This window comes from Canis lupus, chromosome 37, assembly GCF_003254725.2.
Source record: "Canis lupus dingo isolate Sandy chromosome 37, ASM325472v2, whole genome shotgun sequence".
Taxonomy (NCBI): Eukaryota; Metazoa; Chordata; class Mammalia; order Carnivora; family Canidae; genus Canis; species Canis lupus.
This window is the reverse complement of record NC_064279.1, coordinates 1,562,392-1,575,654: the sequence shown is the minus strand read 5'-3', so window position 1 is coordinate 1,575,654 and position 13,263 is coordinate 1,562,392. Positions and strand designations below refer to the sequence as shown.

General features: G+C 37.2%; 1 protein-coding gene across 2 annotated transcripts in view; it reads right to left on the bottom strand.

Annotated features, from left to right (window-relative positions):
* The window catches only part of NAB1 (NGFI-A binding protein 1), a 46,001-nt gene that overhangs the window by 10,623 nt on the left and 22,115 nt on the right, over positions 1-13,263 (bottom strand). For both annotated transcript variants that reach the window (XM_035710827.2, XM_035710828.2), the window contains 2 exons: positions 11,586-11,719; positions 8,756-8,807 (listed from right to left, as the gene is read on the bottom strand). In XM_035710827.2, coding sequence (XP_035566720.1) covers positions 8,756-8,807; positions 11,586-11,719 — 186 coding nt within the window. The remainder of the gene's footprint in view (positions 1-8,755; positions 8,808-11,585; positions 11,720-13,263) is intronic.

Below are 13,263 nucleotides of genomic sequence, written 5' to 3'. Positions count from 1 at the left end.
CTGATTCAAAAGTTTTTCTCCATCAGGGTCTTATTTCTCCACTGTAGATCTCGTGTTTTCAAAGATTTCATCTAAAAATTTCATTTCTTAATAATTTGCCATTTTTAAATTCAAAGACATGCAATGAAATAGAGTCAAGGGCAAATAAATTTGACATCTTGAGATAGTTCAGAGAGCTCCATGGTGGGTCAACAGACAATCAGCATTTTTAAAGTAATGAAAATAGTTGCCTTTCCAGGACCCCACAAAAACCAAGGACTCTGGGCTCAGAGGAATGTATGTAATATAATCATTGACTGAGCTAGAATGAACTTTATACAAGTGGATACAATCTAAATCCAAGTCAAAAGTACACTTGTTTCGTCATTCCATTTTCCTCTAAGAACTTATTTAGACCTACAAATCTAACTTTCTCTTTAGCAATCTCTCTTTTGCGTTAAGAGCACCTATCTGTTGGGGTTGTTCAACGAGGGAAATTCAATGAGGGAAGCTAGGAGAAGATCTGGAAAACAAGAGAAGCTATCACTTTCCAGGTGACTACCCCACACCACCAGTTCCAACTATGTTTCTGTATTTTACACATACTATCTCATTTAATGTCTACCACAGCCCTAGATTCCTTTCATTTTACAGCTACAGACACTGGCTTCAAAGCCTCTGCTCAAAGTATAAAATCACAGAGTTACCACATTTATGAAATTCACTGCCGTAAACAGAGGCACATCACATCCTTTACAGCTCTGATTTTCATAAGCTGAACTGATTTAGATTTACAATGAGTTCAAAACTCAATTCTACTACTTACTTACTTTGATACTAGAAAGACTATTTCATCTTTTTGTGTCTACTCAGCTAACTTTAGAACCATTCTAAGAAACCAAAAAATTCATGAAGAACACTTAGCTCAACGACTGGCACATAGATATTACCCCATAGATGTTTGCTACTGATATTTATTAAGTTCCCCTTAAATGCTACCAGATTTTTATTTTTTTACTTTTTAAAATTTAAATTCAATTTGCCAACATATATCATAACACCCAGTGCTCATCCCATCAAGTGCCTCCTCACTGCCTGTCCCCCAGTTACCCCATTCCCCCACCCATCTCTCCTTCAGCAAAATGCTACCAGATTTAATCACAGTAAAATAGCATGCTATGAGTGACTTGCTGCATCTCTATGATACAGGGGGAATAAGATAAACGTTAGGGATATTTACATAGTATAGACATCTTAGAGATTACTTACACGGTATAAGAAATCTTGGGTATTAAACAATAAAATCAGCAATACTATTTTGATAGGAACTGTTTTAGTGGAAAGAACAACGGAAATTTGGAAACACTTGTTTATTCATTAATCAAAAATCCCTCGTTTGCCTAATAAGTTCTAGACTTTGTACTCAATGCTAGGGATTCAATGACTCCTGAGAGAAAAGGACAAAGAGATCCAGAACATAGTGGAGGACACTGTGTCAGGGAAGTCTTCTGAGAGGGCATGATGTCTAGGCTAAGACTTGAAAGAAGAGAACCCTAGGCAAAGACAGAAGCTTATAGAAAAGCCTGGAGGCGGACAGCTGGGTGGCTCAGTGGTTGAGCGTTTGCCTTTGGCTCAGGGCGTGATACTGGGGTCCTGGGATCGAGTCCCACGTCGGGCTCCCTGCGTGGAGCCTGCTTCTGCCTCTGCCTGTGTCTCTGCCTCTCTCTCTGTGACTCTCATGAATAAATAAAAAACCTTTAAAAGAAAGAAGAAAGAAAGAAAAAGAAAGAAAGAAAGAAAGAAAGAAAGAGAAAGAAAGAAAAGAAAAGAAAAGAAAGAAAAGAAAAGAAAAGAAAAGAAAGAAAAGAAAAGAAAAGAAAAGAAAGAAAGAAAAGAAAAGAAAAAAGAAAGAAAAGAGAAAGAGAGAGAAACAAAGAAAAGAAAAGCCTGGAGGCAAAAAGAACAGGACAACACACTTGGGAAGCCAGACAATATTTAATATAGCTAACAAGGGAATACACTGAGAAAGGAGTGGTGAGAGAAGTTGGATACGCAGGGCCAAATTCTGTAAGGCCTTGAAAGCCATGTTAAGAACTGTAGATTAAAACAAAACAAAACAAAAAAAAAAACAAAAAAACCTGTAGATTTTGTCCTAAAATCAGAGAGAAGCCACTGAAGGTCTCGGGGAAGAAACAAACCAGATCTGCGTTTCTTAAAGCCCAATATGAATGTGAGGGGGACAATATACAGTTCCGGCTTCTCAACATGCCCTGGGTGGAGTGTGCCCAGGCCAGAACCTCCAATATTCCAGTGCTGTTCTAGTCTTGTGTTGAGAACTAGATGTGTGATACCAGGCAGGAAAGTTAACCTCCTTATTTCCGTTGTTCCCAAGTTTTTTTTGTTTTTTGTTTTTAAATTCATGATAGTCACACAGAGAGAGAGAGAGAGGCAGAGACATAGGCAGAGGGAGAAGCAGGCTCCATGCACCGGGAGCCCGACGTGGGATTCGATCCTGGGTCTCCAGGATCGTGCCCTGGGCCAAAGGCAGGCGCCAAACCGCTGCGCCACCCAGGGACCCTGTTCCCAAGTTTTAGATGGAGATGAAACCATCTGCTTTATCCACCCAGTGGAGATTTGTGGGGATTAAATGAAGTAATGCAAATGGTAACTCTTGGCAAAGTACACACTGCTATACAAACATATGATGGCACCATTGTCCAGATTATTCAACCATGAGAATATGGAAAAGCTGGAAGGGGAGGACTTCAAACTCTACATGTGAAAAATTTTGGGAAATAAGACACTGCTCCTTTGTTAATAAAGAGAAGTAAAAACATGCAATAAGCAATAAACGACAATATCCAAGTAATCAGTGGTCTCTCTGAGACTGGAGTACATTAGTCATTCTGATTTGCTCCCACAGTCTCTGATAGTTCATTATGGGAAACTACAGGACTGAGGAGCTACATTTTCAGGTACCCCAAAATATATGGCTTAGAAACAAGAGTGAGAACATTCCCAAGAAACTGGTCTCTTTCACATGATGTTTGGTGCAGGACTTTTGTTATATGTCTCTCAAGCGTTTTTCTCCAGAACCAGCTGTACCATTGCTATGAGCAATTTATCTTCATGTCATATTCTTGGCTACTGCCATTAATCATAGTGTTCCCATACTGGGGAGACTCTGATTCTGAGCACTGAGAAAATAAAAGACACAGGGTGGGATGCTGTTCATGACCTAATTACTCTCATCCCATTGGTCTCCACCCCCATTCCTCCTCAACCTTGCCACCAAATATCAGCAAGCTACTTTAAAGCCACTGCTTAGCTGTCTTTAAAATGGTTTGTTCCACCAGATGTTCTCAGCCTCACACGTGCATTTTCTTTTTTTTCTTTCTTTCTTTTTTTTTTTTTACTCACACTTTCTATATGAATAGCAGATTGTAATGCTTCTGTTTTTCTGATCCAGAGGGGAAGAGTCTACATCAAATTAGACCAGCTTTCTTTCAACAAACTTAGTAACAGCGTAGGTGGATGTTCTGACCCTCTTCCCTCCCCCTGCCTCCTCCTTCCACCCCCATCCCACTGGAACTGCTAGCAGATGTTTCCTCTAAGTCTTTCTTCTTCAAGCCCCAATTCTCTGACTTTCTGGTCTCTATTAACAAACCGCGTTTCTTTCATCCAGTTATCTCTGATTGCTTTGCACTCCCAGCCCACACAGGATCAAGAATGCTGTCACCTCCCATCTCTTTGCCTAGTCTTCAGCAATTTCAGTGAACGAAGAAATTCTACAGATGAGATCTGAACACTAACAGCCCATTTAGTCAGCTCCCGTGGCCAGTCCCAAGACAGGTGCTCTTACATATTCTTCCTCTCTTCCAAGATATTACTTACAACACTGGAGGTAATGACAGGATTTGTTCGTACAACACGCTATGTTCTTAATGAAAAAGAAAGGCTATCAACTGAATCCACTTTTAATTAATGTTTTTAAAAGACAAGAGTACCAGGGACTTCGGGTGTTGGTTTTTCATCTCCTTTAACTAGCTGTCAAGTTGTCTTAAATGCATTGTCATAGGTACAATATAAATAAGTCAAACTAATTTTTCTTGACTCACTCTCTTTCCAACAGTGTTTTTCTTCATCCTAAACTGTCTGTCAAATGGCAATGTCTTAAATTTAAATACATTTTGTAATTTATATTGTTAAATTTTCCACTCAAAACTTAATAATGTTTGGGTATGCCTCCTTGAAATAGAAACTGGTAAATGCCACTCCTTCCCCCCTCTTTAAAGACTACCAATTCTGCACACACTCGGCCTTCTAATCCTAACAGTGCTTTTTACACGGAAGGTGCTTTGTGAATGCTCATCAGCACCCAGGAAGGTAGTATTGCTTTGCAGTTTAGGAGTCAGACCCAGATTTGAAGCCCTGGCTCTGCCACTAGATAGCAATGTGGCAACTTGAGCAAGTTACTGAGACTTTCTTGGTGTTTCTTTGGCTATAAATGGAAATCATAAAGCTTCCACATAAGGATAAACAAGAAGGTTTGTGATAATGAATTTCAAATGCCTAGCAGGGACATGCATTAACAGATTCAATAAAAAAGTTATTTTTCGCAAGTTTCCCAGAGCTAGATTTGAGGTCTCTGAAGAAAAAGCAAGCAATAAACATAATTCATTTCCATTTTAGCTGAAAGTGGATCCATACAAAGGGTTGCATTCCAGGTGGGCAAGCTATTTATCCAGCCGGGACAGGAGAAATACCCCCAAACCTCACTTACTAACATAAAAGGTTGAAAAGGTGCCTTCCTTAGAGGCTTCATTCCAAATGATGGGTTACCCTAAGGCCTTTCCAAGCTAGCAGGCTTCTTCCTCCATGTCTACTGCATTATTCTCAGAATTATAGAAGGTTCAAAATCTCTTGTGGTTTTTAATATCTAATATTCCCTATAGAAAGGAATGCTATTTAAGGACAACAGATTATTCCGAGTACTTCACTACAATCCGTATCCTATATTAAATGATAACAACAAAAACAAAAAAATAGCTAACTATCCTTAAAAGGAAACAGCCTACTACACAATAAGAGGGGAAAAAAAGAACTCACACAAGGATTTTAAAACTTCTACCCAACCTTCCACAAACAGATCAGAAAATCACAGCATTTAGCAAGAAGAAAACATCTTACCAAGCTTGAACAAAATGCTAGTTTTATGAGTGTCCTAATGTACTGGTAATGGCATGCAAGAAAATGTTTCTTTCCCTTACATGTCTATTTTTTATGTGATTTCTATTTTGTCTACTGGATATTACATTTCTTTTTGTTCACTAGAAAAACTAATTTTTTTTGAGATAAAAAAAGTCAGTAACTTGGCATGTGTGTTAATTGGTTATTATCATGGATTTTAGAAAAAGAAAAATGAAAATGAAAGAAAAATTCTCATTAATTTGGGCCTAGTAATTAGTAATCTGCTATAATTTATAATGCATTAAGCTTATCTTTATAGGATTTTCTTTTAATGGAGAATTAGTAATTCAAATGAAATAAGAAACAGGATGTTCAAAGAATTCTAAAATCCTTCTAGTTTTACTTATGAAGTCCTTGGTATCAGTTATAAATTCCGAACAAACTGGTCTCATTGTTCTCTGAATATGTGTAGTTATTTTCTTAGCTCTGTCTCTGCCCATGCTAGTGTATCTCTGTGATGCCCCTCGACCCCACACCTTTACCTTCTGGAACTCTACCCTTCTTTTATCCCCTCAACAGAGCCTCCTTTAATCTCTCCTCTTGCCAGGAATTCTCCCCCCCTCGCTGGGAGCCACATAGAAAGGAGGTATAAACAATGCACTAATACTTGATGAAATGTCATTAAGGGAGTTTACAATCCTACACACCACTCACTACCTGCCTCAGAATCAGCTTCCAGAACCGAATGAGTAGCTCTGGTATCTCGATCTGAATTAGAGTACACCAGAGAACTTAAACAAGGATTGATGCCAATACTGTATATTTTGCAAAGGATTACACTGGCTACATGTGTAGGAACACATATGCATAACACACACATACTCTGAAGATACTGTTGCCCAACCATACATGAGTGCTTTTAAAAAAACAAGCAAAAACAAAACATTTAGAACAAACCAGCAAAAGAAGTAAACTACTGTCCTAAATTCAAAGCTCAAATCCCTATTTATTTCTGGGAAACAAAAATCAAGAATTTAGTGTCTATAAGAGCGTTTAAAGTAGCCTGAGTTGATGAATCACACTTGTCTTATTTAGGAATGGTTAAAACTGTTATTCACAGAAAAAGGAAACAGCGATTATCTTAATTCTAAGTCCAGAACTGTTCAAGTGGCTTTGTGAACGCTAGTAAAACAATAAACTAACCAGGGATCCCTGGGTGGCGCAGCGGTTTGGCGCCTGCCTTTGGCCCAGGGCGCGATCCTGGAGACCCGGGATCGAATCCCACCTCGGGCTCCCGGTGCATGGAGCCTGCTTCTCCCTCTGCCTATGTCTCTGCCTCTCTCTCTCTCTCTCTCTCCCTGTGTGACTATCATAAATAAATAAAGAAAAAATATTTAAAAAAAAAAAAAAAAAACAATAAACTAACCAAATAGAACCATCATTCAATTATCTCTAGTGGAACATATTTAAAGGTGACATCTAATGCTAGTAACCCAACATTCTGAGCTACTAAAAGGAAACTCAAAACGTTATGACTGGATACAAAAAACACTTTGCTTAAATTTCAGATAAGGGCCAATGAGAAGGTCAGAAAGACTTACCAATACAGCCTAACAAGAAAAAAAATGACAGCTCAAACAGGCCATGAGACTCATGATCTCAAATTTCAATGTACAACAGTGATCTCTGAACACAGACAACAAAGGAAACCAGGGCCTAAATGTGACAAGAGTGCGAGTCCAGGTCACACAGAGAGCCAATGGTGGACAGAAAGAGAGGTGGACAGAATTTGTAGGCTAGCAGGTGACTACTTTTCCTGGTCTGTAGGCACATTTTATACCGTCTTTCCTCTAAATCCTTCAATGGCACATGCCTTCTTAGCGGTGTCTATGTTCACCTGCCATCCCTTCAGGGGCAGAGTCACTGGGATCCTCTCTTGTTCATGATCTTGGGATGCAACAGGATGGAAACTACGTCACTAGTTAGATTATCTTCTAATGGCCTTTTGGATAATTTCAGCAAGTTTTTTGCATAATATCTGAGGTTAACCCATCTTAAACATTACAAAGAGCTAACAGTGAGGTTGATTAAAAATAAAAATATAAGCACAATTTTTTAAAGTGTGGCCTTTTTTGGACAAAAGTCTTCTCTTCTTTGAAAACCACTGCTTTAGGCTAAAGTTTTCAAGAAGTCAAAGATGCTTCATCATAGCCATTGATTATTTCACCCAACAGATTTTATTAAGTGCCTATTAAGTACAAGGCACTATTATCAAATCTGACTATAAAGTAGTGGACAGGTAAGAGCTGGAGTCTTATCTAATGGGGCAGACTTATAATAAAAACAAATATATATAATTTCAGATACCAGTTAAGTACTATGAAAACACAACAAACCAGGAGAATGAGCCTAAAGCTGATTTTGAGGTAAGGGTGCCCTTTTACAAAGAGAGGCGTGGAAGTCAAGGAAACTCTCGGCTATGAGCTGAAGCCATGGGAAGATCTAGGCAGGGCAACAAACAGTAAGCGCTGAGGCACAAATGAGTGTGGCATATTCCAGCAACAGAAAGTGGGTCAGTGTAGCTGAGACACAGTAAGAAGGGGGAAGTGTGGTAGGAGATGAGGTTAGAGATACAAGGTTAGAGTCCAATCATGTTAGGTCTTAGATGTCTTGGGGAAAAGTGTAGATTTTACACTAGGTATAGTAGTAAGCCATTGGAAAGATTTAAGTGAGAAAGGGATTTATGTTTTTAAAAGAGCATTGTGACTTCGGTATGACTGAAAGATTAGTCCACACAGACGCTTCATTAAAATGAGAAGAGTTTAGGATAGTCAAACATAGCTTATTTGCTCTAACTTGAAATTAAATAACAGATGACTAAGAGAGTAATAAGGACCTTCATCCCCTTGCCCAAGAAAAAAAAGGAAGGAGCTGTCAAACTTCAAATTTCTACACTGCTTGCTGCAGACTGGCCTTTTAAAAAAACGTTCAATCCAAATTAAGGAACAGTACTTCTGAAACCATTCTACAGTTCTGACAGCCCTAAGAAAAGCACTTTTTTTGTTGTTGCTCAACTCCCACTTTACCTCTTGGAGGCCTACAATCAGGACAGCCTCAGGGCACCTGGGTGGCTCTGCTGGTTTAGCATCTGACTCCTGATTTCAGCTCGGGTCATGATCTCAGTGTCCTGGGATCAAGCCCAAGTCCAAGCTTGGGGTCCCAGCTCAGTGGAGAGTCTTCTTGCCTCCCTTCCCCTCCGCCCTCTAGCTCCTCTGAATGTATTTGATGACTAATGATATAAGATCATAAAACAAATCATTTAACCAGCAAAATCTTAAATCTGTAAGAAAAACCTATTGACAAATCAACCTGTGATAAACTGACTGGACATCAATCTCATTACTGTTTCCTTCTAAGAATTTCTTTAGTATCCTACTTCAAATTAGATACCTCAAGGCAACACAATTCTATATTGTTTTAAAGATTCCACAATTCACCTTTTTCATTTGTTTATGGAACATCCTTTTCCAGTTTGAACTAGTAAGTAAACATTATTAGCATAAGAAAATATAATGCATAATCTTACCTCCACTTTAATTCTTTTTGGGGACAATTCATCTCTTTCTCCACATTTTGACCTGGATGGAATGGGAAAAGAGAAAAACTTGAGAAGGTAACAAGTCTTATTCTAAAGACATCTCAATCTATAAACTTCCACCCATATAGCCCTGAAACCCTCATACCAGAAAGTAAGACATTCATAATGAACACTGACATAACAAAAGAGACTTTTCATTATTTCTACTTAACATTAAGGAAATATGCAGACACAATTAAACATTTTAAAAGACCTACTATCTAAGAATTCCCTACAAAGAAAATACTCAATAAACATGCAGTGATGATCACATAATGAAAAAGGAAAAAAAAATCAAGGAGGATTGTATTGCATGATTATCTTTTTATGGATCAGTAGGAACACTTCAGAATAAAATGACCAAAGTGGCCATTTAAGATGAATGCTTAGGGTTATGTAAGATTATGTGGGTGTGTGTGTGTATACATATTTTTAAAGATTTTATTTATTTATTCATGAGACACACAGAGAGAGAGGCAGAGACACAGGCAGAGGGAGAAGCAGGCTCCCTGCAGGGAGCCCGATGTGGGACTTGATCCTGGGACCCCGGGATTACACCCTGAGCTGAAGGCAGATGCTCAACCGCTGAGCCACCCGGGCATCCCAGGGCTATGTAGGATTAAAATGCATTTTGTCTGCCTAGTGAAAGTACAGATCCACTTTCCCTTGACCTAGAGATCCCTCTGCTGGGACTCTATCCCAAAGATACCTACAGATATATGAAATACTACTGCCAATTAAACTGTAATAAGCTATCAATTATAAGTTATCCCTCAAAAGATGTTAAAATGTCAAAAAAAGTACATTTCAGAATCAACACAATACGTATGGTGTTATTTATTATGGTGCTATTTATAATGATAAAAGACTAGAAATAACTCAAGTATCCACCAACAGAAGACTGGTTAAATAAACCATGCTGGGGGCACCTGGTGGCTCAGTTTGTTAAGCATCTGCCTTCAGCTCAGGTCATGATCCCAGGGTTCTGGGATCGAGCCTCACATGGGGAATCCCTGTTTCTCTCCCTTGCCTCTGCCCCTCCCCCTGCTCATGCTTGCTCCCTCTCTCAAATAAATAATATTTTTTAAAAAATCATAATAATCCACACAGTACAATACCATGCAGCTGTAAAAAATAGTGAGCAAGGTGTGTATGTATCTCTCTATGACGAGATCTCCAAGATAAGTTAAAAGCAAAATACAGAATAAGTGCATAAATACTACCTATTGTTTTTTGGAAAAAAGGTAAAAATGAGAAAACATATTTTTATCTGCAAATGTATAAACATACATTGGAAAGATGAAAAAGAAACTAGTAAAACTATTTACATTGAGGAGAAGAAGTTAAAAAGAGACCAGAAGAGGAATGTAACTTTTTATATTATGTATTCACAGAGCTTTGGCTTCTAAATTATGTAAACACGTTATTACATATTTAAAAATATACTTAACTTAAAAAGTACATAAATGTAAATACTACAAGAAACAGCTAAAAATTGTTGAAAGCAGTTGCCTCTGGGGTGTGGTATTCAGAAGGGGAAAAGGGTGGAGTGGGGAAACTGCTGAGTTTCATTATAAGCTCTGTGTACTATATGTCTCCTTAAATCATGTATATGTATAACTTTGATTAGATTATTTAAAGAAACCAGTCAGAAAATGTGTAATAGAGTGAAAAAAATTAAAAAAATCACTTCATCAGCTCCTGATTACCTAACTTAAAAAAATATTATAAATAATTCCATAATATTGCTGTATATTCTGAGCCTGTTCATTTAATCTGCATATTTTTACTTTGTGGCAGTTTGTAAATATGTGGACCCTTTAGGCAGGGTGGCCCAGGAAGCTGCTATGAGTTAGGGGAAATCATGATGACAGCAAAGGCCTCAACAGTGGCTTTCCAAACTTCAATAGGAACAGAATAATTTGGGACACTTGTGAAAATTTGGATTGCAAGACTCCGTCCCCAGAAATTGTGAGTTATTAGGGCTGGGGAGGGTACTCAGGATGTGTCTTTTCAACACACATTCAATGACTCTAATGCAAAGGGTCATCTGCATCTTCTCGGAGAAGCAGTGGGACACACAACTGACAACAAACTAGAAATCAGGGTCCATGTGGAAGAAGAGAACAAAATCAAAATAGTAATACACAATTTGGCTTAGGATTTAAGTGAAGATGAGATGAGGAATAAGATGTATTTATAGTAAACTTTAAAATCACCACTGCTTTTCAACATGTAGGTTTTTTACTTCAAATATTCCATATTCCACTTCCATATTTCAAACACATGTCCATAGTCCATGTAATCTGGCATCTTCCAATTTTCCCTTAAACACGGGTCAATGGAGTCTTTTCATCTATTGAACTAACTTCATTAGATTGCAAACAACTTGCAAAAGGAACCACTTTGCTTCCTCAAAGAGTTCAACAAGTTCATATAGTTAGTGGGTATACAAATAAATCTATACATGCTGACTAACTAAATCCCATCATCACACTCAAAACCAAAGCTTCTGTGTGAGAAGAAGGTTTACAACCACCACCAGAACAATGCTGTAGTGCTAGGGAACTGTCTTTCAAAAGAAAGAAAAGAAAATTAAACAAAACAACAAAAACCACATTAGCAATGTTTTGAAAAGTCCCTTCACTCTTTAAAATTTTACAGAACCATCATCAATCACATCACACTTCTACTTTTGAAAAATGCTTATTATATTCTAACAGTGGGTAGTGTTGTAAGTTCTACTTCTATCAAGCGATACTGTCAGTTACACACTTACTTGGTGGTTCTGTAGGTATATTTGTAGGTGACTTCTCGAGAAATCTGCCTCGCCAGGGCAAACAGTTCATCTCTTCTTGTCAGCAGGGCATTATCCTTCACACAGAGCTGAGCAGCCGCTTCATTAACAGTGAGCTGTGTATCCAAAACAAAATTTAAAGCTTATAAACATCTTTATTTCATCAATATGAAAAACATTTCACTTAAGGATATAAAAATGTCACATAATTATAGAATGGGATCATAGTTTATGAAAATCAGGGTGTGTCTTTCTTTATTCCTTATTAGTCCTAATGCCTAATTTCAGAAGAAAAATCACATCGCCTACCATCTCTCAGAACTCAAATTAACCAAAATAGTCATCTTGGTTTTATTTATATGCTTAATTTATTTTTGTTTAGGTATGAGTTTATTGAAAATAAGCAAAATAAAAATAAAGTAAAAAATGTTCTGTATCTGTTTTATGAAAAGTCAAAGATTTGGTATGTTTGTTGGTAATACTTCCCTAACTAAAAGTGAGTACACATGGTCTGACAGATACTTTTTTTTTCAAGGTGAACTGACTTGAAAATTCATAGGAAGGAATAAAAATTTGATGATTTGAGTTAAATATTTATCAAATTAGATTTAAAAAAGGGGGTTATTGTAAAATAGAACTATAAAGGAAAATCAAAGTCTTGGAGTCACTAATTCTTTAAATTTCATCTAATTCCACTCTTTTATTTAAGTATTAAATAATGGAATAGAGTTGCTACTTGACAGAGCACCTTGTACTGGAATTCAAAATAGCAAATGTTATCTGATATTCAAAATCTGAATTGTTTAATAAATCAGAAAAGGTTTTTTTCACATAATTTTGCCAATTTAAATAGATGTAGGGAATTGCCATTGTTTTTTTAAAAATAAGAAACATACTCGTTCTAGGCATGATTAACAGCAAAAAGAGAAAGGGATTTGATGGCAGACAGAGCTGAGGGGAGTCTTGCTCCATCATTTACCATCTGTGTGACTCTGGCATGTAAAAACTTCTGAGCCTCAGTGTTCTCAGAGGCAAAAATAGGATAACAAAACGGGAACTACCTCAAGGGACTAACAAGAAATAAATGAAGAGACACACCTGGCACAAAGTTGTTCTTCAGTATTAGTTATTTTCCTTTCATAAAAAAAACAAGTATTTACTTTCTCCCTACCCAGGCATCCCACATGGTTCCCAAAAATGTTCTGTATTTAAAATTTTCAGAAGTACAGAGAAGCAAAAAAAGCAAAGAAATGCAGAATGCAAGCCTTCCATCTGTTAATATTTTTAATGTATATTATTCTAATATCTCTATGTACATAGAAACATACATGTGAATATAGTTTGCAATTGCCTTTTTTACTTATGTATGCTGTATTTTTTACTTTTATCATGTGTTAAGGTAGAAACTTGGCTTGTGTGCATCAGTATCCGACATGGGTTGCTCAATAAATATTTGTTGACTGAAATATGAGTTTAAATATTCTTTACACTACCATTTTTACCATCTAGATATAATAGTTCATTGTAGGAAAGAGTAATATATTATTTAAATCAACCTCACTCTGAACATTAAAACTGCCCTCATTTATCATGTGCTACAAAGAAAGCTGCAAAGAACATTCTTAACTGTGTCTTTGCACACATATTGAATTATTTTCTT